Source organism: Monomorium pharaonis, chromosome 9 (assembly GCF_013373865.1).
Source record: "Monomorium pharaonis isolate MP-MQ-018 chromosome 9, ASM1337386v2, whole genome shotgun sequence".
Classification (NCBI taxonomy): Eukaryota; Metazoa; Arthropoda; class Insecta; order Hymenoptera; family Formicidae; genus Monomorium; species Monomorium pharaonis.
The window spans coordinates 14,033,629-14,059,539 of NC_050475.1; the positions used below are offsets into that span (position 1 = coordinate 14,033,629).

Sequence of the window (25,911 nt, forward strand, 5' to 3'; positions counted from 1 at the left end):
TATTAACGGGGTGGGAGTGGGGAGTGCAAAGCCACACGCGCGCGCGCGCGTGTGTGTGTGTGTAGCTACAGCAAAGAAGTGTCCACGCTTCGTACTGTTTCACATGGGTTTGCAACTTTCCATGCAAAGCGAGGTCTACCTATTTTTCTTTTTATTTTTAATCTACTTTTATTTTTATTTTTAATATAGTATATTTCGAAAACTAAAGCAGTTAGAGCTATAAGTTCTATACAATTTTTTGTTTAGCATAAAAAATATCAGAAACCATCGTCAAATCAAAGCGCTCAAGTTATCGGAATCGTGCCTCCACGCATTTACTCTCTCTTGCTTACAGGGTGTATAAGCGCAACGATATCATGTGTGCAATGTGCGTGTGTGCAATAATGTCATGTATGCAATGTATTCATATTGTTTCTTTATTTTATGTGCGCAATATTGTCATGTGTGCAATATGTATGTGCGCAATAATGTCATGTGTACAAAGTGCATGTGCGCAATAATGTCATATGTATAATCCGAATGTGTGCAATAGTGTCATGTGTGCAATGTGCATGTGTCCCATAATGTCATGTGTGCAATCCTACTCTTGTATTTTAATTATTTTCGTGTGTGCAAACAAAGCTGTACCATAGGCAATCGGGAATGTAGGCAATCAAGCAGCTCTGCAAAATTTGTGTGCAAACGAAGCTTTAGGCAATCGGGATTGTAGGCAAACAGCCCCCCCCCCACGCGTACACTTTATAATTATTATAAATATTACCTATCATTTTCTCTATTGAATAACATTTGCAGCGACTTCTCCATTTGTGCTTCTACATTGGAGTCTTTTGGAAAAGTAGGTAAAAGATTGTATAATGTTTCTCGTTGACTTTCAGTGAGCCATTCATTCCAAAAGCGTGGAAAATCTAGCATCTCCTTGAAGATACTAAAATGTTCGCAAAGATCTTGTGGTAGTTTTATTTTAACATTAGCAGCAACACAAGTTTCCCATCTCTGTAAAAATCAATTTATTGTAATTAATTACAATTAAAAATAGTAACAAATTGTAATAACAGCTATTTTTAATATTAAGAAGAAAAATATATTTAAAAATTGTAATAGCAATACTTTTTTAAACAGTAGATTGAAAAACAGTAGAATTTCTTTTTTATACATTTTGTACTTTGTAAAATAACTTTTGGGTTTCTAAACGTTTAAAAATGCATCAATTAGAATAGGCAAAGCCTTCTAAATTACAAGTAGAACAAAGATGTTTTAATTGCTTGTTATATTTAAAAATTTAATTTTAAATTTAGAAAATGTTAATAAAAGCTCTTTAAAATATTATGAAGTATTATAATTTTTTCACTAAAGTGTTGGACATATTTTCCTAAAATTGTAATAAATAATTGAAATATTATTAAACCACATGTAAAAATTTCTTTAAATTGACTCATTTTTACTCAGATTTTGATAAAAGAATTCAATACATGTCAATATTATAAGAATTAAAAAAAAATCAATAAACCCAATAAACTTAATAAAAGAATTCAGTAGAATTTATAAAGATTCAATATATTTGTATGAGTGGATCAGAACAAAAGTAGTCCAAGTTTTATAATTATAAAGAAGCAAATATACTTTAAGGATGTATCAGACTGAAGTTCAAAATAGTACAAAGTTGCTAAAAATTTGTGGAATTGTTCTTTTAGTTTCCCTAATGTATTGCAAAAAATTAAAAACGCATCCACTAAACGGTTGCTGAGTTATAACTATTTTAATTTTCACTGATTTTACATGGTATCCTTTTCTATCTTATGGAAAAAGACAATCTTGACGGACGAAACAGCTAAAAAAATATAGAAGAAATAGTACCAGTGTTTTGAATTTTTTGTACATCTAGTATATATATATATAAAAATATCTGCCAAGTTTCAATTGTCTTCACTACACCGTTTTAAAGAAATAAAATATAACTTGAGATAATTATGCATTTTCACTGTGAAAAGTTTAAACTCATAAGTGAAAAAAATCGCAAATATGTAAAAAATACTTTTGTAAGAGTAAAAATAAGACTCCAACTATCGTTCAAGTTTCTTACATCTAGATTTACTATGCGTTAGGCGTAAATATTTAAGTATTTCAAATTTCATGCACTTTTGTCTAAGATTGTATGTCCGATACACCCTTAAGAAATTTTTGGTAATAATTTACATTAGCAATTCTTCACCGATTTTGATGACCTTCAAATATGTTGTCAAGGTCATTATTCTGAACAACTTTTCCCTATACATGTTACCGTCGCTCGGCCTTCGTTTTTGAGTTATACACAAAAAATTATTAATAAAAAAATTAAATAAATACGATACTTACAGGTAGCTCCGATAACCTTGACCATAACATGTCGTCAAGGTCACCCTCTTGAGTGACCTTGAAAATATTTTAACCGTCGCTCGTGATTTATTTAAAAGTTTACAACAAAAAAAGTTTTGTAAGTCTGATACATAATATTGGTGCTTTAGATACAGCACCGATCTCCTATCTTCGTGGCACAGAACAATGTGAAAACAAACGCGTGGGCGGGAGAGGGGCTCCGCTCCTCCTCCTGCACCCCCTCCCCCTAATTTTTTTTAACCTAACCCACACATTTTAAAGTCGATATTTGGTTAATGCAAAAATATTAGAAACGAACAGCGTGGAAAGTCGCAAACCTATGTGGTACTGTACAAGTGTGGATGTCGTTTACTTTACGTTTCATAAATATGATACATGATATCAGTGTCTTATGTAAAGTAAACGACATCCACACTTGTACAATACCACATAGGTTTGCGACTTTCCACGCTGTTTGTTTCCAATATTTTTGCATTAACCAAATATCGACTTTAAAATGTGTGGGTTAGGTTAGAAAAAATTACGGGAAGGGGGTGCAAGAAAAGGGGCGGAGCCCCTTCCCCGCCCAGGCGTTTTCTGCTGTATCACATCATTTTTCAACTATTCACACAAAACAAGATCCTCACAAATACATGCACATATTATCGCACCGGCAGAAATGGTGTAACTTTTTAGTGTAACTTTTTTTGTTGTAAACTTTTAAATAAATCACGAGCAACGGCTAAAATCTTTTCAAGGTCACCCAGGAAGATGACCTTGATGATGTGTTATGGTCAAGATTATCTGAGCTACCTGTAAGTATCGCATTAATTATTTTTATTAATAATTTTTTGTGTATAACTCAAAAACGAAGGCCGAGCGGCGGTAACATGTACAGGGAAAAGTTGTTCAGAATGATGACCTTGACAACATATTTGAAGGTCATCAAAATCGGTGAGGTATCGCTAATGTAAATAATTACCAAATGTTTAAAATTCTAAATATTGTAAACTTAAATATTTATATCACAATTAACTTGTAAACATTTAAATATAAAAACTTAACTAACAATTAATAATTTAATATTTATTTCTGCTTTATTACTTTTCTAACATTTTTACTATTTTTCTTTGAAATTCCTCATATTTTAACGTATAAGTATTATATATTTTGCATTACTTTTCCAGACCTTTTTCTATCATATTTAAAAATTGTGTTTAGATTTCGTAGTCTTCTGCTATTATAATTATGATTTATATACTGAATACTATCCTCTTATAAAATAGCCATGTAACCCTAAAGTTGCCTGCTAATCGCAATTGCATTGTTGCCTCTTTATTCCGATCGCGATTGGCTGTCTCGCGTTTGACTCGCTTCGTTCGTGTGTGAAGTTTGACAGTTTATAGTTGACAGTTTTTGACAGTTTGACTGTTTAACGAGAGACGGAAAGACACAAAAAGAAGCAAGAAAAATACCGGGAAAAAATTACTTAGACTGGAAGATTATAAAATAGCAGAGAGTATTTGTTTTGAATTGCAGATACGTTTAACTGATGCTTAACAAAGTAAGTTGAAATTTAATACAATATATTATGACATATTTAATTTAATATAATAATATTATGATATAACCATTTTTGTATCACCATCGCTGTTAGAAGGGTAAGGAAGAGACGTTGGACGCCACGACAGAAACACGTATTTATCAAGTAATTCTTAATTATCTTAATTATTTTTTTTGCCAATACATTAAATATAATTATAATTTTTTTTATTTGTATTGATTAAAAAATTGATATATTGTTATGTAAATGTATGTATATTAATTAAGTTCTTATTATAATAAGTTTAAATATATAGTTGACAATTACAGGCATTACTGCTAAAAATATTGTATGGCGAATTAAATAACCTCGCAGTTGAGAATATAAAATTAAGAAAAAAAAATTGTGTGGTACGAAAAAAAGAGAGAAAGAGAGAAAGAAACGGGAAACAAGATAAGGATCAGGATTAAAATAAGATAAGAAAAAAGAAGGTATAAATATTATGTTATTGATATTGATAAGTATACAAGAATATAATTAATGCTACTCGAACATGTTAAGTTTTTGTTTCAATATTTATAATTGGTAAACATTTTCATTTCTTAAATAATTTTCGAATAAATTTTTATTCTTTGGAGGATTTTTCGAAGTTTTTTAAATATATTTGATTAATTTTATTGATCTTGTACTGATTTTTGAATGTGTATGTACTTGACGTTTCTTTTTTACTTTTATAAGGTAAAAATATATTTTGGTTATATTTTGGTAGAATTTATCTTCTTTTTGTAAAAATCAAGTGATAGTTTGTTCCTTACATAATTTTATTTAAATTGATTTATTTATTATACATTATTCATTTTTTAATTATAAACATATGTAGATGTACGTAACATTATTAATATTTATATTGAATATACATGACTATACGGCAATCATATTTGTTAATGCACATATGTATAAATTTTAATAACAATATTAGTAAAACACAATATAAACACAACAAATAACATTAATATAATTAAAATTATATATGTATATGCATATATACAGGGTGACAGCTAACCGGCAGCCAATCTGTAATAGATAGATATATGTATATATATATATATATATAGATATACTAATAGATAGATGTATACAAATATACTAATAGATATATTAATATACAAATAAACGTAAATATATATATATATATATATATTTATGTTTATTTCTATATTAGTATATCTATACATCTATCTATTAGTATATCTATATATATCTATCTATTACAGATTGGCTGCCAGTTAGCTGTCACCCTGTATATATGTATATACATATATAATTTTATTTATATTAATGTTATTTGTTGTGTTTATATTGTGTTTTTACTAATATTGTTATTAGAATTTATACATATGTGCATTAACAAATATGATTGCCGTATACATGTATATTCAATATAAATATTAATAATGTTATGTACATCTACATATGTTTATAATTAAAAAATGAATAATGTATAATAAATAAATCAATTTAAATAAAATTATGTAAGGAACACTATCACTTGATTTTTACAAAAAGAAGATAAATTCTATCAAAACCTTATAAAAGTAAGAAAAAAACGTTAAGTACATATACATTCACAAATCAGTCGAAAGATCAATAAAATCAATCAAATATATTTAAATACGTCATATATAATTATATCTAAATTATTTCTTCATAAGATAATATTAATGTGAGTTTTTAATTGCAATCAATCCAATTAAATCGGTACATTCAATTTTGAGATATCAAGATTTCTTTCTCGTAAAAGTTCAATAACATTATTTTCTTCAGATCAGATTCATATGTAATATACACACATGTAAATCCAGTTTGCCATTCAAGAGGCTTTACAATGTGCCTACATACAATTTCATTTTACTAAAACAAAATTATTATGTATAATGTAAATAATGAATTTACGAGAAAGAAATCTTGATATCTCAAAATTGAGTGTACCGATTTAATTGGATTGGTTGCAATTGAAAACTCACATTAATATTATTTCAGGAAAACATAATTTAGATATAATTATATATGACGTTATATATAATTATATGTAATTATATATGATTTATATATACCAGCATATATAATTATATATAAATTATTTATGGGCACTATATATAATTTATATATAATTTATATATATTTATATATATTTTTATATATGGACTCCATTGTTCTTGCCGGCTTATATCTGAAGAAATGCAAATGCTTTATATGATTATATATAATAATATCAGGTCATATCTGATTGTACCTATTGAAGTTGAGTAATCATATATAGATATATATATAATCCTATAAAGTCATATATAGTTTCATATATGAAAGAATAAGAACAACTGAGTCTATATATGAATCTTTCCGAGAAAAAATAATTATATATAATTATATCTAAATTATTTTTTCATGAGATAATATTAATGTGAGTTTTCAATTGCAACCAATCCAAATAAATTGGTACACTCAATTTTGAGATATCAAGATTTCTTTCTCGTAAAAGTTCAATAACATTATTTTCTTCAGATCTTCAAATGACATTATATACAATCATATAAAAAAATGGCATTATACAATCGTATACGATTGTATGTAACCATATATAAACATATATAACCACATAGCCATATATAATTATATACAACCATATATAATTATATATAATCATATATGATTATATATAATTAACATTATATACAATCAGATTGTATGTAACCATATACAGATATATAAATATTTATATATAAATAACCATATATAGATATTTCTAATGAGTAAATCATAAAAATAGTGGCAGTCCTCTTCCACATCAGACAGGAACAAGAAGCTAATTTTTGCTTGCCTTAACCACGCTACGAGTGATCTTTATGTAGCCGATCGACTGCACTTTGCTCCTGAGAGAGTACGCCGCCTATCGACGGCGCCGCGCTCTAACTAGCGGGCAAGTCTGCATATCTAATTGTATATGGCGCCATATATAATGCTATATATAATTATATATAGGATGCTCACATAGCATTATATCTGGCGTCACATACAATTATATAAAATTAGATATGGTGCTATATCTGATTATATATGGACCCAGATTAGCCACATTAATATATATGGCTATATATGACTATATAGTTGTATATAATGCTATATATAATTATATACAAAATGCACTACTAACACAGCATTATATATGGCGCCACATACAATTATATACAATTAGATATGGTATTCAGTTAAACGTACCTGCAATTAAAAATATACATTTTACATAACGATATATTATTTTTTTAATTAATACAAAAAAAAAAAGAATTATAATTATATTTAATGTATTGGCAAAAAAGATAATTAAGATAATTAAAAATTACTTGATAAATATGTGTTACTGTCGTGGGGTTCAACGTCTCTTCTCTATCCTTCTAACAGCGATGGAGTAACAATATAGTACTGGCACCCGTAATAGTTCTAGAGTTCCTGATAGATTTCAGCAATAGTTCTGTACATTAAATATATTTAAACAGTTTTTTAATTTGGCTGTTGGCATTGCACTACAAGAGTAAGGTACCACTTTTTGGCGAGTTTCAACTAACTTTATGGCATTTTCTAACAGTTCCGCAATAGTTTCAAAGCTTTTTATATGTTTCGTCGACAGTTCCGGTCTTTAAGCATTTTTAAACAATTTTTTTATTAGACGGCTGGCACCGCACTACAAGAGTAAACTACCATTTTATAGCGAGTTCCAGACAAGTACATAGCATTTTTCAATAATTCTGTAATAGTTCCGAAGCTATTTGCAAGTTTCGTCGACATATCAGGTTTTTAAGCATTTTTAAGCAATTCTTTTATTAGACGGCTGGCACCGCACTACAAGAGTAAATTACCATTTTATAGCGATTTCCATACAAATACATAAAATATTTAAAAAAATAAAATTTAAAGTGAGTTTTATCGAAAGAGATTAGAAAAGGAAAGAGATTAGATGAAAGGAAATTATAATTGAGAGAGATTAAACAAGAAAGCCAGAAAGTGAAAGTTTTGAAATTTTATTGAAAATTAACAGGTAACGTTACATATAATATATTATAATTTTTAATTTATTTAAAGGGGATTAAGTATGGAGGTAAAGTGTGTAAGAGTGATATTAAGAAACATGCAAATATAATATAATTAATAATTTGTGTTTAGAGAGAGAGAGAGAGAGAGAGAGAGAGAGAGAGAGAGAGAGAGAGAGAGAGAGAGAGAGAGAGAGAGAGAGAGAGAGAGAGAGAGAGAGAGGTGGGGAGGAGGGGGGAGAATGAGAGAGCGTGAGAGATATAGAAGAGGATTAAATAAGAAAGTAAAGTGTGTAAGAGTAATATTGAACAATATGAAAATAATATAATTAATATAATGAATAATATAATTAATAATTTAGAGAGAGGGAAAGGGAGAATGAGGGAGCGTGAGATAGAGAAGGGCATTAAATATGATAAAGTATGTGAGAGTAATATTACAGAAGAAGAATAAGTGCAATGTTCAATATAAAAATGCTAAGTGGCGCGCGCGAAGCGCGCGCAATGTTGTGTTCTAGTATTATATATTTAACAATATTTTAATCATTTTTATTTTTAGTTTTATTAATTTTCAAAATTATTTTATATGATTTCAACGATTTAGGGTTTGGCTACATTATTTTAATAAATATATCTTTTTTTTCCTCTAAGGGTGAATATAAAACGAAATATAAATCGTACCACGGCATGAGGGCTCTCGATGTTTACCATGTAATCTGCATTTTCGTTCTCGTCCTCGTCTTCCTCTGCAGAACTATGGCTCTCACTACTGCTTGTAGCACGTTCTTCCGCGCTATCCTGTTCGCTGTCCGTTGTACTACTACCGCTCATACTGCTACTGCTACTGTCAGTTCTGGAGTCATGCGTTGAAGCTTCTTCTTCATCCTCCTCTGCTCCGCTATCTCCACCGGCAGAACATTCGTCTATCTATATTTAGCACAAAAAAAAAAACCATTAAACCTAGTGATTTGTTAACACGTTAAAAAAAAATATTACAATTATTTTTATCCATAAAAAGTTGACTAAATTTTTCAACTTAGCCCATTTCGACCAAAAATCCACTATTTTTTCTCCACGTTTAACGCTCAAACTTTTTACATAGACGTCGTAGAAAAAAACTCGACATAGAGTTTTCAATAGGCTGAAACTTCCTCTTTCGAATGCCGGCGTCAGAATTGATCTACAAAGCGAGTAAAAAAAGTTATGGCCCATTTTTCAAAAAAAGCAATATTTTTCGACATTTTTTCTGAAAATTTCACATTTTGGATGCCAAAATGTTTTGCAGAACCATTGCAATAGAAATAAATCGTGGAATAAATATCTGCTTTTTTAAATCCCATTGCAATTTTTAAAAAATTCAACATGGCAGTCAAAAGATGAAAAAACCGTATATAACCAAAATATTTAACCGTATAACCAAAATATTTTCAATTTCCTTGTTTTTTTCTTGTAAAATCTTCTCAAAATACATTAAAAATACATAAGCTTGTTATTTTATGTCAGTCAAAATTATAATAATACATAATCTATACAAATAATGGCGGTTTCTTTCAAAAAATGCGAAAAAAATATGATTTATCGCCAAATAATGTAAAAAAAACGATAAGAAAGTGTTCATTGCTGGTATTTTATCATGCTTACATCTACGCATATACCTATGTACAAACTCACACAACATACACACGCACACACACGCGCGCGCGCGCGCGCGCATATATATATATATATATATATATATAACAATAAATAAAAAAAATATAAATATATACATGATTTTTTTTTGTCGCATTTTTTAGCCGTCAAAATATATTACCGTTGCTCGACTCTCACTCCGAGAAAATGAACGTAAATTAGAGAGCCTCGTTTTGTTTTCGTTTTTTAATTTTTTTGTACTTAAAAAAAATTTTTTTAGTTTTTCAAATTTTAATTTTTTTGCATTTTTTATTTTTTTTTAAATATTTTTGCAACCCTTATTTCAAAAAATTTCAAGGCTTATAAATTTCATAATACATTAAAATCAAATAAAAATTAAAAAAAAAAAAAGATACAAAAAATTCGAAAAAATACAATAAAATTTTGAACTAAAAAAACTCTAATTCACGTTTACCTCGTCGAGGTGAGAGTATGGCAACGGTAATATATTTTGACGGTTAAAAAATGTGAAAAAAGACGAAAATTATGTATATGTACACAGGGTGTTCCAGGTTAACCAAAAAAGCTGGCATTTACGTATTCCTCATTAACCCTTTAACATCAAACCAGCACTGTTCTGTATCGTTCACTTCAATTATTTAGCACTCACAAGTAAACCTACGGAAATGTCACTCTCCGATTTTTCTAAAATTTGGATATGTTATAATACATAAAAAATTAAGGGACACGTTTTTTTTTTAGCGGCGGAAAAACATATTTAGAGGGTGAAATGATCCCTCCAAAATGGAATATAAATTGGCCAAATTGCGATATCTTAGAGATTAGTGAAATGATTTTAATGATTTTTGTTATGAAAGTATCTTTTGATAAAAGACGAAAATCGGCCTAGGTATATTGGAGGGGGAGTAAAAATTAGGGAGCCAACTACCCCTAAAATAACCAATTTTTTGCTGCAAAAAATTAGTTTTGATTTAATCAAAGTGGAATCTATTAAAACTTCAAAAGGAAGGCTAATTAAGGAACACGTATTTTTTTGTTTTTTTATATGTAAATATTTGAGGGGTAAACAACCCTTATATTGCCGCGCTCGTTTGATATTTCGCTTGAAACACCTTGTGAAACTATATTTTTGATCTTTTTAATACATTGGTATTTAAAGTCGCTGAATCCGAATCTGAAATCAGATTTTCAAAATTCAGTATAGCGGATCTAATATAGCGGATGAAAACTCAAAAAATTGCTTAAATAGACAGTAACTCGACATGCGACTTTCAAAATACTTTGCATTTAACAATAAAAATCAACTTAAAAACAAAAAAAAGTAAATTTTTGTAATAAAACATCTATTTAAATTTAAATAAAATATTTTATTTGGCGGAACTCATACAGAATATCGACATTGGTCACAAGGCTAAGGGAAAACTGCCAAAAAAATCTTATCAGTATTCATCAAATACGATATTTATAAATTATTCTATTTAATACGAGAAAATATACATGCATGTTTAATATATAAAAGGTGTTAATGTTTTTATAAATTTACAAAAAAATTGTATGGGAATTAAAGATTTCCTTCCTATTGAAAAGGTCTTCCTTTTAATGAAAATGTACGTACACACTAACGTATATACATATATATATGTATTATATTTGCCACTTTTTTGTAATATTACCATAACAGTCAAATATGAAGGCAAACTTTTTTTTATGTTTCTGAAGAATTTCAGAAATATTGCATTTGCAATTTTATAAAAACATGAAGCAAATACATTTCTGAAATATTTAGGATAAAAAATTATAATTAAAATGTTAATGAAATATTTCTATACTATTTCCAATCGTTACAATATTTCACCAATGTTACATGCGTGTGGGATGCTACTTTTGTTATATATATGCATTTATGCTTTATACGTTGTGTAATACGTTGAGTATTATATAATTAAGATTAATCCGTTTTTGTGTTCTAATATAAAAATATACGCAAGAGAGGCAGTTATTGAATGTGACGCGACTAAAGAAATAACGCAACTTCTAGAGCGGCGCCTATAGCACGAGATTATTATCTAATTTTGCCAATAATTGAGAATAATGGAACCTATATATTATTATATATGGATAAATTTGGCTTTTAATGCTCTTTAATTTTTGTCCTTACAAAATTCTCAAAATTTTGAAAAAAGGAGCGGAGATGGGGTAAATTAAAAAATTTAAAATTTTTGGAAAATTTAAATATACTATTGGAAAAAGTATAAAATACCATAAAACTTTTGTATAAATCATTTTTTTATAAACCTTATATTTTCAAAAATATTCGCCAAAAACGAAAAAACGCGTTATTTTCGAGGGATGGTTTTAACCCCTAAACGTCGAGATACGCCGCTTAAAAAAAAAGGGGGGGGGTCTAATATTTTTTTATGTTCTACAACATATTCAAAGCTCATTAAAATTGGTGAGAGACAGTTCTGTCCGTTCCCTTGTGAGTGCTGAATGATTGAAGTGAACGATACGAAACAGTGCTGGTTTGACGTTAAAGGGTTAAAACTGAATGTTAATAGCACTCAATGTCAATAGCAAAATTTTGAGGGGTCAATAGTTTTTAAATGGTGCGCTTTTGAAATTTTCCAACCAGGCCGTAAAGCTCGCGCTGTCAGGCGCGGCGCAACTAAGCGGCAGACCGGGCGCTTTGATGAATACCGCTAAACAGCATGGTGCCGAACAAGTATAGCACCGTATAAATCTATAAAATCTCTATTAACATCTGTTGCTGTATTCTTAAATTAAGTCTAATTTAATTGACAAAAAGTAATATCAGTTGCAAATTTGATAAAGCATCATTTATATCAGCATAATTATATAAAAAATATGTGTTTCTAAAATACGTTTTATGTATAAATAAATTAATAAACAAAATTAATATTAATTAAATTATTCAATCAAATAATATTAAAAACATCAGTCGGAAAACATTTCCAAAATTTCTTTTCAAAAAGTTCTGTCACAAACAATATTAGAAAACATTTACATTTGAAATTCGCATTTGATGTAAATAAATATTTCATATTTAGAAAATGAACGAAATTCCGAATTATACTATAAGAGAAAAAGGAAGTAATACTGTGAAGGAATCAACGTAAGCAAATAATATGTATTATTACTACAAATTACATTTTCAATATTTTAGAAACTTTTAGAGTTAGACGTGCTCAGCTTTGTATTGAAATGGGTGGTGGCCATTTTGAACACCTACTCTAAGAGTTTCTAAAATATTATTCAAAATCTAATTTGTAGTAATAATACACATTATGTGCTTACGTTGATTCTTTCACAGTATTACTTCCTTTTTCTCTTATAGTATAATTCGGAACTTCGTTCATTTTTTAAATATAAAATATTAATTTACATCAAATGCAAATTTCAAATGTAAATGTTTTCTAATATTGTTTGTGACAGAACTTTTTGAAAAGAAGTTTTGGAAATGTTTGTCGACTAATGTTTTTAATATTATATAATTTAATTAATATTGATTTTATTTATTAATTTATTTATATATAAAACGTATTTCAGAAACACATTTTTTTTAGACTTAGAGCTTTCACGGCCATTGACGTTGCTTCCAATAGAAAGGGCTTCCGGATACATGCCGCGTTCTGGTACAGCGTTGCGCCGATGTTTCGCAAACGTTGCAGTTTGCATTAGGGCTAGGAGCTCCGATACTGAGCTCTCTTGGATTGTAACCATCCTTATATATCCTTTGTCCTGTGGTTTGAAGATCACTTTTATATTGTGTCTACGCTTCGAACCACAAAGGAAGATTTTCCAGTTACTTCCTAATCCGAAGGATCTAAGACCACGCTTAGAATTACCAAGTGTATACAAAATCCTGCTCTTGCAGAAAAGTGTACATAGAAGAAACCGGAACGAAGATTAGTACACGAATCAAAGAACATCAACGGTGTACCAAATACGGCCACTTTTCTCAATCAGCCTTAGCTGAACACTGGATGGAGACTGGATACTCCCTGCAATACGAAAAAACTACAATGCTAGCTCCTTCTCAAGGTTACTTTGCCAGGAAACATCGTGAAAGTCTAGAAATTCTGAAACACCTCGACAACCTTAACCTGTGATAAAGGTTATCAGACAAACCCGATTTGGCACACTGTCCTCCCGGTTTTTTAATTGATCAATTAAAAACATTTCCGAACAGCACATATTAATTGGCAAATAGTAAGCCAATATCGCATTAAAAGTGGCCAACAGTTGACCAATAGTAGGCTCATGAACTGTGCTACTATTGGACAAACAACTCCGCTCCGCTCCCCTCCCCTCATTCCCATCCCTACTATCAGGACAAGGAATATATAGGGATGATTACAATCTAAGAGAGCTCAGTATCGGAGCTCCTAGCCCTAATGCAAACTGCAACGTTTGCGAAACGTCGGCGCAACACTGTACCAGAACGCGGCATGTATCCGGAAGCCCTTTCTATTGAAAGCAACAAATTTTTTATTGATATAAATAATGTTTTATCGAATTTGCAACTGATATTACTTTTTGTTAATTAAATGGGACTAGATTTAAGAATACAGCAATAGATGTTAATAAAGATTTCATAAATTTATACGATGCTATACTTGTTCGGCACTGTGCCGTTTAGCGATACTCGTCAAAGCGCCCGGCCGGCTACTTAGTTGCACCCTGCTTGACGACGCGAGCTTCATGGCCTGTGGTTGGAAAATTTTAAAGGCGCATCATTTGAAAACCATTGACCCCTCAACTTTTTGCTATTAACATTTTCGACTGTTTTTTATGAGGAATACGTACATGCCGGCTTCTCCGGTTAATCTGGAACACCCTATATATACATATATACGTGTATATATATATATATATATATATATATATATAGGTTTGTTGTTATATATATATATATAAATATACATACACACACACATATATGAGGTACATAAGTGTATGCGTAGATGTAAGTATGATGAAATACCAGCAATAAATACTTGCTTATGGCTTTTCTACATTATTTGGCGATAAATCATGTTATTTTCACATTTCTTGAAAGTAACCGCCATTATTTGTATTAATTATGTATTATTATAATCTCGACTCACATAAAATAACAAGCTAATGTATTTTTAAAGTATTTTGAGAAGATTTTACAAGCAAAGAGCAAGAAAATCGAAAATATTTCGGTTATATACGGTTTTGCTATCTTTTGACCGTCATATTAAATCCGTCATGTTGAATTTTTGAAAAATTGCAATGAGATTTGAAAGAGCAGATATTTATTCCACGATTTATTCCTATTGCAATGGTCCTGCAAAACATTTTGGCATCCAAAATATGAAATTTTCGGACAAAAATGTCGAAAAATATTGCTTTTTTTGAAAAATGGGCCATAACTTTTTTTACTCGCTTTGTAGATCAATTCTGACGCCGGCATTCAAAAGAGGAAGTTTTAACCTATTGAAAACGCTATGTCGAGTTTTTTTTACGACGTCTATATAAAAAGTTTGAGCGGTAAACGTGTAGAAAAAAATAGTTGACATTTGGGCCAAAACGGGTTAATTAAATATTTTTTAGTCCAAGTATTTATGCATTTGAGTTAAATACATAAAGTACTTAAGTTCAAGTACTTCGTGTTAGGGTTACCAAACATTATCCCGTTTTTTATGGACAATTTTCAAAATAAACTTTGTCCCTAAGCAAAGTTTATCTCTCCGAAATCTCCCTAAATACTTCTCTAAATGTCTTCTTTGTATGTCAGGTTTGTTTAAATTTTTATTTTTTTATTATTTGACATAGGAAAGATATGCATAAATAAAAAAATATATATATTTGTACATATATACATATAGACATGTCTACATGTATACAGGGTGTCCCAAATCTGGTGTGCAATACTTCATGGAAAGATAAACGGGATCGAGATGAACATAAAAATCCAATATAGTCTTGGTTAGGTCTATCAATAATCGAAATATTAATTTTTCAAATTCTACGAATGAGAGCGCGCCGTACGAAGAGCCGAGACGCTCTAACTGTAGCGCGGCCCATTGCGTTAAGCATTGGCTGCCTGCGGCGGGAGGGGAAGAGGAGAAGCGCGCCGCTGCCTGTGCCTCGCCGCTCTCGCGTCCCGCCGCACTGGCACCTAGACTCGCGTAGATGGCCGCTACGCACATATTCTTATCGTTTTTTTTCCATAGAATATTAAATTAACAAAGGTTTATCACAATTAATATCTACGATTGATTCCTCATACATTCTCTTTTCTTAAATATCTAATTAGAAAATAAAATGCGCGATATATCCATGGATATTTATATTACACTCTTTGTTCATAACATGATAGAAAAATATTTCTTGATGTCACGACAACGATTTCGCGATAGATTACGCCTTCTACGATAATTATGTCTAGAAATCGATATTCAATATCAAGTATTGTTAATACAACAAAGGATTTTTCTTTCATAACGATTAAAACTTTAGAGTTTCTTTTATCTTTAATTACATTATCTTTAATTACGACAGATTTTTAGTGATTCATTTAGAATAAATACCAACAAAAATACGAGAATCTAATTCATTTCTTTTTCGTAATTCATCATTTCTTTAAATCGAAAAGAAAAAATTTCAAGAAGTGATACCATTTTCTATTGTTCTCTCGTTTTCTGTTAGAAAAGTATATTCCTCGTTAGAATATGAAAAAATATCTACGAAAACATCGTGTTTAATAGTTCTGTTGGATCTATCGTAATTAATAATGTATTAACGATAGAAAAAATTCTAAGTTTTCTATCGTTAATATGAAAAAAACCCTTCGTTGTATTAACAATACTTGATATTGAACATCGATTTCTAAGCATAATTATCGTAGAAGGCGTAATCTATCGTGAAATCGTTGTCGTGACATAAAGAGATATTTTTCTATCATGTTATGAACAAAGAGTGTAACATAAATATCCACACTGAGAAAAAAAATGCTAGATTCAAATAAATATTTCTTTGAATAATGCTAATAACATATTTTATAGAAAATCTATAATATTTATTTAAAACAAGTAATAGTTTTCTATAATTTAGAAGATATTATTTGTTTGAAATAAATATTATTGATTTTCTATAAAATATGTTATTAGCACTATTTAAAGAAATATTTATTTGGATCTAGCATTTTTTTTCTCAGTGCATACATAGATATTTTTCGCATTTTGTTACTTTTTAATTAGATATTTAAGAAAGAAAACTTTGTTATTAGCCATACTGACGACAGTTAACATAACAATGATTTCTAAGTGTAATTATAGTAAAAATCGTATTGCATAATTTATCGCAAAATGGTTAGATCAGGCATGAATACTTTCTATCGTGTTATTACAAAAAGTGTATATTATAGATAAATATTTCGAGCATTTCATAATTTTTTAATAAGATACTTTCGAAAAAAAAATGTGTACAGAATTAATCGTGTTAAACGATTCGTTAATCTACCATTTTATGAAAATAAAAAAAACAATGAAAGAATTCGATGCGACAAATATTATAATATACTAACAAAAGGAAACTAGCAATCGCAAATTTACGGTTGTCCTTTATCGATATAGGATTTGTAAATATAATAAAACGCAAAGTACAATAAGAAAAAAATTATAACTGTGGATGTTTCGAGGAAACGCTATCGTTCTAACAATTTTACGATAAATTATGCAATACGATTTTTACTATAATTACACTTAGAGATCATTGTTATGTTAACTATCGTCAGTATGGCTAATAACAAAGTTTTCTTTCTTAAATATCTAATTAAAAAATAACAAAATGTGAAAAATATCCATGTATGCACTAAGAAAAAAAATGCTAGATTCAAATAAATATTTTTTTGAATAGTGCTAATAACATATTTTATAGAAAATCAATAATATTTATTTCAAACAAGTAATATTTTCTAAATTATAGAAAACTATTACTTGTTTTAAATAAATATTATTGATTTTTTATAAAACTAGAACAACACAGGCGCGCGGTACGCGCGCGCTATTTAGCTTTTTACTTTTTGTAAATAATAATAATTGCATTATATAAATAAATAATTGCTACGCGCGCGCTATTTAGCTTTTTACTTTTTGTAAATAATAATAATTGCATTATATAAATAAATAATTGCTACGCGCGCGCTATTTAGCTTTTTACTTTTTGTAAATAATAATAATTGCAATAATTATATAAATAAATAATATATACAGATTTAAAGAATAAAAAAGAGATAGAGAGTAAACATTCTAACATACATTAGTTTATTACTTAATTTTCTTCCTTCTTTAAAAACATTATACGCAATAAAAAAAGTTATAAAGAAATACAAAATACACAACATACATAAATCTATTCTTTAAAGCCGTTTAATATTGACACTGTAATATTACGAAATGTTGTCTGTTCTTTTCTTATGCTAATTGGTTCTCTTTCTGCGCTACGTGCGTGTATAAATAAAAAACGGTTTCAAAGTTCTGCTTTTTTGGGTAATAATAAATAATATAATTATTTTATTTTTTTTAAATAATGGCAATACTTAACAGATATAAATAATGGCCTGAAATAATTATATAGACGTTAAAAAATATATACAAATAAATTACGAAAGTTATTTCTTCCTTTTTGTTTGATTTTGGATGATTTCTTTAGATTTTAACACAAATATATACAAGATATCATGGTAATCATATTACACATTATTTTTATCTATTATTGTATTCCTCTTTTTTATTATATCTCTCATTTTATCTCTTTTTCTCTCATTTATTCTTCTCCTTTTTTTAGCTTTAAAGAAATACTATTACTTTTTAACTTAAAAAAAAATACTCTCTCTTTTCCTATTCTCCATCTCTCCCTTTCAGGAAGAGGGAGAGAAAGAGAGAGAGAGAAAGAGAAAGAGAAAGAGAGAGTTATGTTCGAGACTATAACAGTTACGTTAGAATTTTAACATTTCCTTTTTATGCTTAACATTTCCTATTTATTTGCTCTGTTTTATCCGCGAGTAGTGAGAGCTCCTGACAGCCATCGAGCTCCTTGTAGTTCATTTCTTCGATGCACCTACTCGCGCGACGCTGTCACTAGCTCCTCACGCGCGCGATTTTCATTTGCTCGCATCGTAGGTAACTATGCAAATAAACAAGCCCAAAAAAGGGCACGTCCAAATCAATGCCCAAATAAGTCTCGATATCCGTTCCCTACCGTCCCTTTTTTCGCCTCCGATCGTAATTGTTTTACGATGCAAAATTCGTCAGTCTCTCGCAGCCCGGCACCGACATAAGATCGTCCCGCGGATCTCCCGCGTCATCCGCCGATCCTAGCTACGGGGATTCACTTCCATTTCCTCCATAATTCGGCGACCATGTCAATTAATTTTTACCTTCAAGTATTCGTGTGAATGTGTGAGTGCGTTACGTTAATGCGCGGGTGACCGTATCTTTCCCGCGAACGTCCTCTGCCTCGCGCACAAGATCTCCGTCGGATCGCGCACAAGATTTCCGGATTCGCGAGGACCTCGATCTCGAGGCTCTGCAAGATTTCCGCGTCGATTAGACAGCGTAATATCAGGGCGTATCAAGATATCCGAAACCTTGTAAAAGATACGGTTCGCCCCTCGCTCCGAACGTTCGTTTGTGCATAAATAATTAAGTGTGAGTGACACCATCGCTTCCTTTTTCTTCCCATCACCTCCCGTGAATCTACTGCATTCCTTATCACTCGCTTCGCGTCTCTATCGGGACGGATCCCGGCATTCCCTCCATGCAATCGCGTTTACCCTACGCACGCATAAACAAGTTATAAGTTAAAAATTGTTATTAAATTGTTTTAAATTGATTTAGGACAAATGCTTATTTAATATTAAATTTTTTTTTTAATGATAAGAGAATAATAAGAGATATTCAAATCCTGGTTAAGATATTATTACTTGTAATAAATTATTTAGTTTTATCGGGTAAAGGAGAATTTCAAAATGCTCCTTAACATCGATATTTAGCTTAGAAATTGTGATTTCGCATCTCTGCGTGTGTATGCTATGGATTATTTCCGTGCGTGTGTGGTTTCTTTTACTTGAATGAAAGTTCTTTGAAAGTTAGTTTTCTTTTTTTGTTAGACACACACACACACACACACACACACACACACACACACACACACACACACACACACACACACACACACACGCACGCACGCACGCACACGCACACACACACACACACACATTCAGATGCACAACCAAAGAAAAAGAAAGAGCTGGCAAATTATTCGGTTTAGCAGCGCCAAGTTTTTGTAGTAAAATATTTATTTGTATTAAAGTATTTATTTGTAATATTTATAATTTATTTGTATTAAGACTTATTTGCCAGCTCAATATTATCTCCTTTATTTCTTGCCAATATGCTTCCTGACAATTGTTTTTTGCAGGCGCACAGCAGCCAATAATTTAATACAAAAAACTAATATTTATAATTTAATCTTATATTTAAAAATCTTCTTAAGTTTATCGTTAAAATACTTCGTATAATTAACGAAATTGTATCTAAAGACAAACTTAAAACAATCCAACTTAAAACAATCAAATTAATACTCTCATTTTATAGTATCAAATCTAAAAAATTGTTTTGTATTATAAAAACTAGCAAAAAATACTAATAATGTTTTAGTTTCTATAAAAATATTTGTTCTTATAATTGGTGCAAAATATTTAGATTTCACTATTTTTGTAGAGAAGTTAATCTGTGTGTGTGAGTATAAACTTTAAAATTTCAGGAATATATATTACTTAGGTTAAATTTGACATTTAGTATGTATTACTTAGGTTAAATTTGACACACTTAGGGCGGGTTTATCAATGCTCAGCTAAGTTAAATTTGACTAATAGTTAAATACTAACTGTAAGCTATGTGTTTATCAAAGCGGAATAACTAACAGTTACGCATAAACTGTTGGTTAAAGTGTTTGTTACAAACACTTTAACCAACAGTTTATGCGTAACTGTTAGTTATTCCGCTTTGATAAACACATAGCTTACAGTTAGTATTTAACTATTAGTCAAATTTAACTTAGCTGAGCATTGATAAACCCGCCCTTAGTATGTAATACTTAAGTTGAACCATACAAAAGTATATACCACTTAGGTTGAATTTGATTAAAAGTTTTATCTTAAATTTGTTATTTTCTCCTTATATTACTTAGATTAAACCATCCAATAATTTTTTTGCTTAAAGGAAAAACCAAACACTTGGCGCCTTTACCTTTTTTTTAAAAAAGGTAAACAGGTAATTTTGTTGGGATATCACGCATTTTGTAGTGTTTATAGACCACTTAAATTGAATTTGATGCATGCATCACTTAGATTGAATTTAATAAAAAATATCTTATTTGATACATAAGTAAATTATTTTTTTTTATTCCATATATCACTTAGGTTAAATTTGATCAAAAGTTTTCTTAAATTTTGTAAATTTTTTTTTAAAGGAAAGCCACACACTTGGCGCTTTCTTTTACCTTTTTTAAAAAGGTAATTTTGTTTGGATATCACGCATTTTTTTTTTTTTATTAACTACTTAAGTTTCTAGACCATTTAAGGTTACACTCTAAAACTTTCTCTTTAAGAACAATTTTACGAAGAAGTTAAAGTTTATATAACGGATATAATACTATAAATTTTTAAATAAAATTTTCCTTTAGAGCATGTTTTGAAACCAGGCCTAAGTTGAATTTGATCAAAACGATTATTATGAATTTGTGTCTTTTCTTAAAGAAGCCCACACTTGGAGCCCTTTTATCTTTTTTTAAAAAGATAATTATGTTTGGTCACTAAAATGTTATTTGATGTAACATAGATTGGGTGATATTTTATTTTAAAGAAAAAATCATAAATCCAAGATAAAACTTTTGATCAAATTCAACTTAAATAATATATACCTTTGGATGGAAAAAAATTACATTTATTTATGTATCAAATAAATCCAAGATAAAATATTTTTTATCAAATTTAACCTACGATGTAACATAGATTAATTAAAGCGAATATTTTAATCATTGATTAATAAATTGCATTATGCACAAATACAACTTTATTGTGTAAAAAGAACATTTACACATAAAACAAATAATCAATCAATGAATTAAACAACTTGCTTCAAAATTTCTCAGTTTTTTAAATATTAATAAAAATTTACATTTATATTAAATTAAGAATATATACTTAATAAGAATATACTTAATGTAAAATTAAAATCAAAAAGTAAAATAACTCTCAGATTTTACATTAGTGTCGATGAGATAGATGAGATGTTGTATGATGTAGAAGAATTGGTTAAATGTTGCTTTAATTGTCAATCAATATTAATAACTATTAATTATATCTAACAAAATTTCAAATAAATGGTTTTAATAATACTATTTTTATTCTTTACTTTATTAGTAATATATAATTATATCTTGGTGACAAAAATAATACCTTGGTGATGATGATAGTTATCTTTACAACATTATCATTGACAATTACAGCAATAATACACATTTTACATTACACAACATCTACCTCATTGACACCAGTGTAAAATCTGAGCTATGTTATTCTCTAATTAATTAATTTTACATTGATTAATGGTGTCAATGATTAATTAGTTGACAATTACAGCAATAAACCAATACACAATTTTACATCACACAACATATCATCTATTTTATCGACACAAGTGTAAAATCTTAATGTACTATGTTACTCTCTGATTAATTATTTCTTAATGTACTAAGTTACTCTCTGATTAATTATTAATTTTACATTGGTGTCGATGATTAAATAGATGAGATGTTAAAAAGTCAATATAACCTCACACTACACATGTCACTTCGTGTGAGCTGATACATAGCGCGAGCGAGCGACTGGCGACCCACGTGACTTATACACGATGCTATAGTGACGATGCGAACGCCACATAGTAGCAGATGCGCGAGATGGAATTTAGTCCCTCATTTTCGGCACCCGCACTATCCGCAGAGATACTTACAAGGTTGACGATAATGACGACGACGACGACGACGACGACGTATCTTAAATGAAATTTTGACATTTCGGACTTTGCGTCGCAATACCTCCATTCATAGGGCATGTAGAAGAAAAATAAAGACAGTTTTCTTATATAAATCAATCCCAAGCTTTCGATTGAGCCTAGTTAGAACTCGATCGGTTTAGCCGTTTCTGAGAACCGATAATCTCGGGTGCTCGCAAGTCGCGTACTCGCGTAAAAGAACACGGTCGGTCTTGCTGCGCTCTCACTTGGCACGAGCCACTACCGTGTCTCTTGATACTTCCCAGATAACAAAGTGTCTTCTTAAAGAATTCATAAAATAGTCTTCCTTTCTGAACAGTAATTCCTGAGAAATTCATAGAAGAATACTTTAAGAATAACGTAGAACGTTACATACACCATGATTCGAATTCCTCAGGACTTCTTAAAAGGCTACATACACCCAGAGACGTAAAAAATAGGCCTTTTTCTCGATTTTTTTTTCGAAACGTAATGTATGTAATTAATCTTAGTTTTCTTTATTTTAAAATGCATTCTTAGAACATGTTTCAAAATAAATTTGAACTAAAAATATTTAAAAATGGCGGAGATATTGTCCTCGTCGCAAGACCTTGTTAAAAAAAGGTGCTCCGCGGTGCCAATTGCAACTCGTACAGAACTTATCTGAAACAGACCAGCCTAGAATTTTCTTAAACTAAATGATATTATCTAGTCTTCATCGTGGCCGATTTGTAAAATATCGATTTTTGGCAAAATGATGGCCGTTTAGAGAAAAAAAGCAATTTTTTAGGGTAAAAATCGGTCGTTTTTTTAACTTAAAAAAAAAGTAAGAGCTCTAAAAAAAACCGCAACGATAAAGACTGCCTTTTTTGTGTAGATTAAGCCCTCCAAATTTTAAGTAAATCGGTCTAGCCGTTTCCAAGATATTTTTGAAAACATGGTTTCGAGAAAAACGCGTTTAAAGTTTGACATTCGGTTAAAACGATAATTTTTTTTCAAACTTACATGGAGTCATCCACTCCAGGGTCATACAGTGAACCCTCCCCAAATGTAGCGGCATCAAAGGCTTCAATTCTAGCTTGCCGGCGTAATATTCTTGCGTAAGCTATCTGCTGCAAAGGATCAGAAGGCGCTCATCGCGCCCCAGCATTGTCACACAAACGTGCTTGGACCTTTTTCGCTATATTTCCAACAATTTTCAAGGAATCACTTTGAAACTTGCAAGGGATATTCTCAAGACCTTATACTTTACGAATATGCAAAAAACGAAAAATCCATTTTTTCAAAATTTCTGGGTGTATGTAGCCCCTTAAAGTATTCCTCAGTTAGAATTCCTCAGAACTTCTTAAAGTATTCATATAGAATTATTTGTTGAAATTCCTCAGAACTTCTTAGAGTATTCATTAGGACTTCTCCAAGTAGATATCTCAAACGGAATTAAAAAATTTATTTTCAAGATTTCTGATAAATGTTCCGATTTTTATAATATTGGAATGTTTCTCAGAAAAATTTAAAAAATAAAAAATTCTGATTAATTTTGTAAAAGGAAGAAGATTATATCATGTTTCAGCCAAGCCATAGTCGTACTTGTTAAAGCATGTTTAATTTCTGTACCTGAAAAAACGATCACCCATCCAAGTGTTAACCATCGCCAACGTTGCTTGACTTCGAAGACCGTACGCATCCTAACGCCCCGTGATAATCCATAAATACTTCTTGTTTATGCATACATATTTGTTAATATATTGTTTTGTTAATTATATATAGCGCATTTCGTGTATAAAAGTATAAATTAGCATTTATTAAGCGACATATAATTATAAAAATGTAATTGAGATTATCTAAACACTCGAGTAATTTCTAATGAATACTCAAAGTATTCTAAATAATAAATCGCGAGGTATTCATTGCAATGAACTCTTAAGGAATACTTCAATGTGAACTCATTGTAGCTAATTCCTCAAGAATTCTTTATGTATTCATTTTTCTACTTCGCCAAGTATTCTTTAAAATAATTTCTCTATAAATACTCCAAATATTCCACTCGGCCATTCGACACATACATATTCGACCTCGAATATCGTCGCTCTTATTCACTATTAAATTCATTGTCTGACAAATCGGGTAACCAGGATTTAATATTATCAAAGGAAGTCGTAGTCGTGTATGAACTATCACTTCCACTCTCACGCTGAACAATATATCTCTTATTACGCAAAACTTTTATTATTTTGTAATAAAAGTCCAAAAAATTTCATTCGCTTAATTGCAACTAAATCGCCTTTATTATAGGTCATAGCAGCAGTTCGTTTACTATCCTCGCCTGTTTTCTTTCTGTATTTTATATATGTTTTCTATAGCACGTTCTCTTAATTCATTGCGCTCTCTCTGAAACATTTCAATCCATTCATTTTCAATTAATTTTCGTACTTCGGAATTATCTTTCAATCGCGCTTTAGTACCAAATAACAAACGAAAAGGATCCATGCCTAAACATCTATGTACGGTTGTATTTAAATATTGTTGCGCACGTCTTAAATATCGATACCATTCATCATGTTTCGGATCTGCGAATTTTGTTAATAATGGTATAAGCGTATAATGGTATATGGTTCACGCATTCTACCTGACCGTTCGCTCTGAGCACTCTAGTCGTAATCAAAATATGCTCAATGTTTTCATTTAAACAATATTCGAAAAAATCATTAGATGTAAAAGCAGTACCCCAGAAATTATTCTACGAAGATTCCCGAAAATTATTGCCTGTTTCCGCAGCTTTTCTAAAACCTCATTTGTATTCGCGGTTTTAGTAGTGTACAACCATGTAAATTTAGAAAACGCATCAATAATGACAAAAATGTATTTGTAACTTCTTTTTAGTGGAAGGAAGAGGACCTAAATGGTCGATTGATCTATATGATACGTATCAAGGAGAACCTCCCCTTACGCGATTGGATTTAAAAATCCTTCCTGTTAACCGCGCTTTTTTTCTGCTAGGATACACGCCACAGTTTCGTATTACCTTTTCTATTTTAATTTTAACATTCGGTATCCGATAATCACCACGCAAAATTGCCTCAGTTTTTGCCACTGAGAAATGTTCCTTCTCGTGCGCTTGTCTAATAATTTGCGATTGCATGCTTTTTGGTACTACTAATAACAATTCACCGTCGCTCTCACGAAACAGAAG

At 30.1% G+C, this 25,911-nt stretch overlaps 1 protein-coding gene across 2 annotated transcripts in view; it reads right to left on the reverse strand.

Moving 5' to 3' along the window:
- Positions 1–25,911, reverse strand: part of LOC105837274 (nuclear factor related to kappa-B-binding protein) — a 107,099-nt gene that overhangs the window by 62,954 nt on the left and 18,234 nt on the right. The window contains exons 2-3 of one of the 2 annotated variants that reach the window (XM_036292105.1): positions 8,689–8,907; positions 761–993 (exon numbers count right to left, since the gene is read on the reverse strand). In XM_036292105.1, coding sequence (XP_036147998.1) covers positions 761–993; positions 8,689–8,907 — 452 coding nt within the window. Of the gene's footprint in view, positions 1–760; positions 994–8,661; positions 8,908–25,911 lie in introns of both variants that reach the window. The other variant, XM_036292104.1, reaches the window with a different exon arrangement.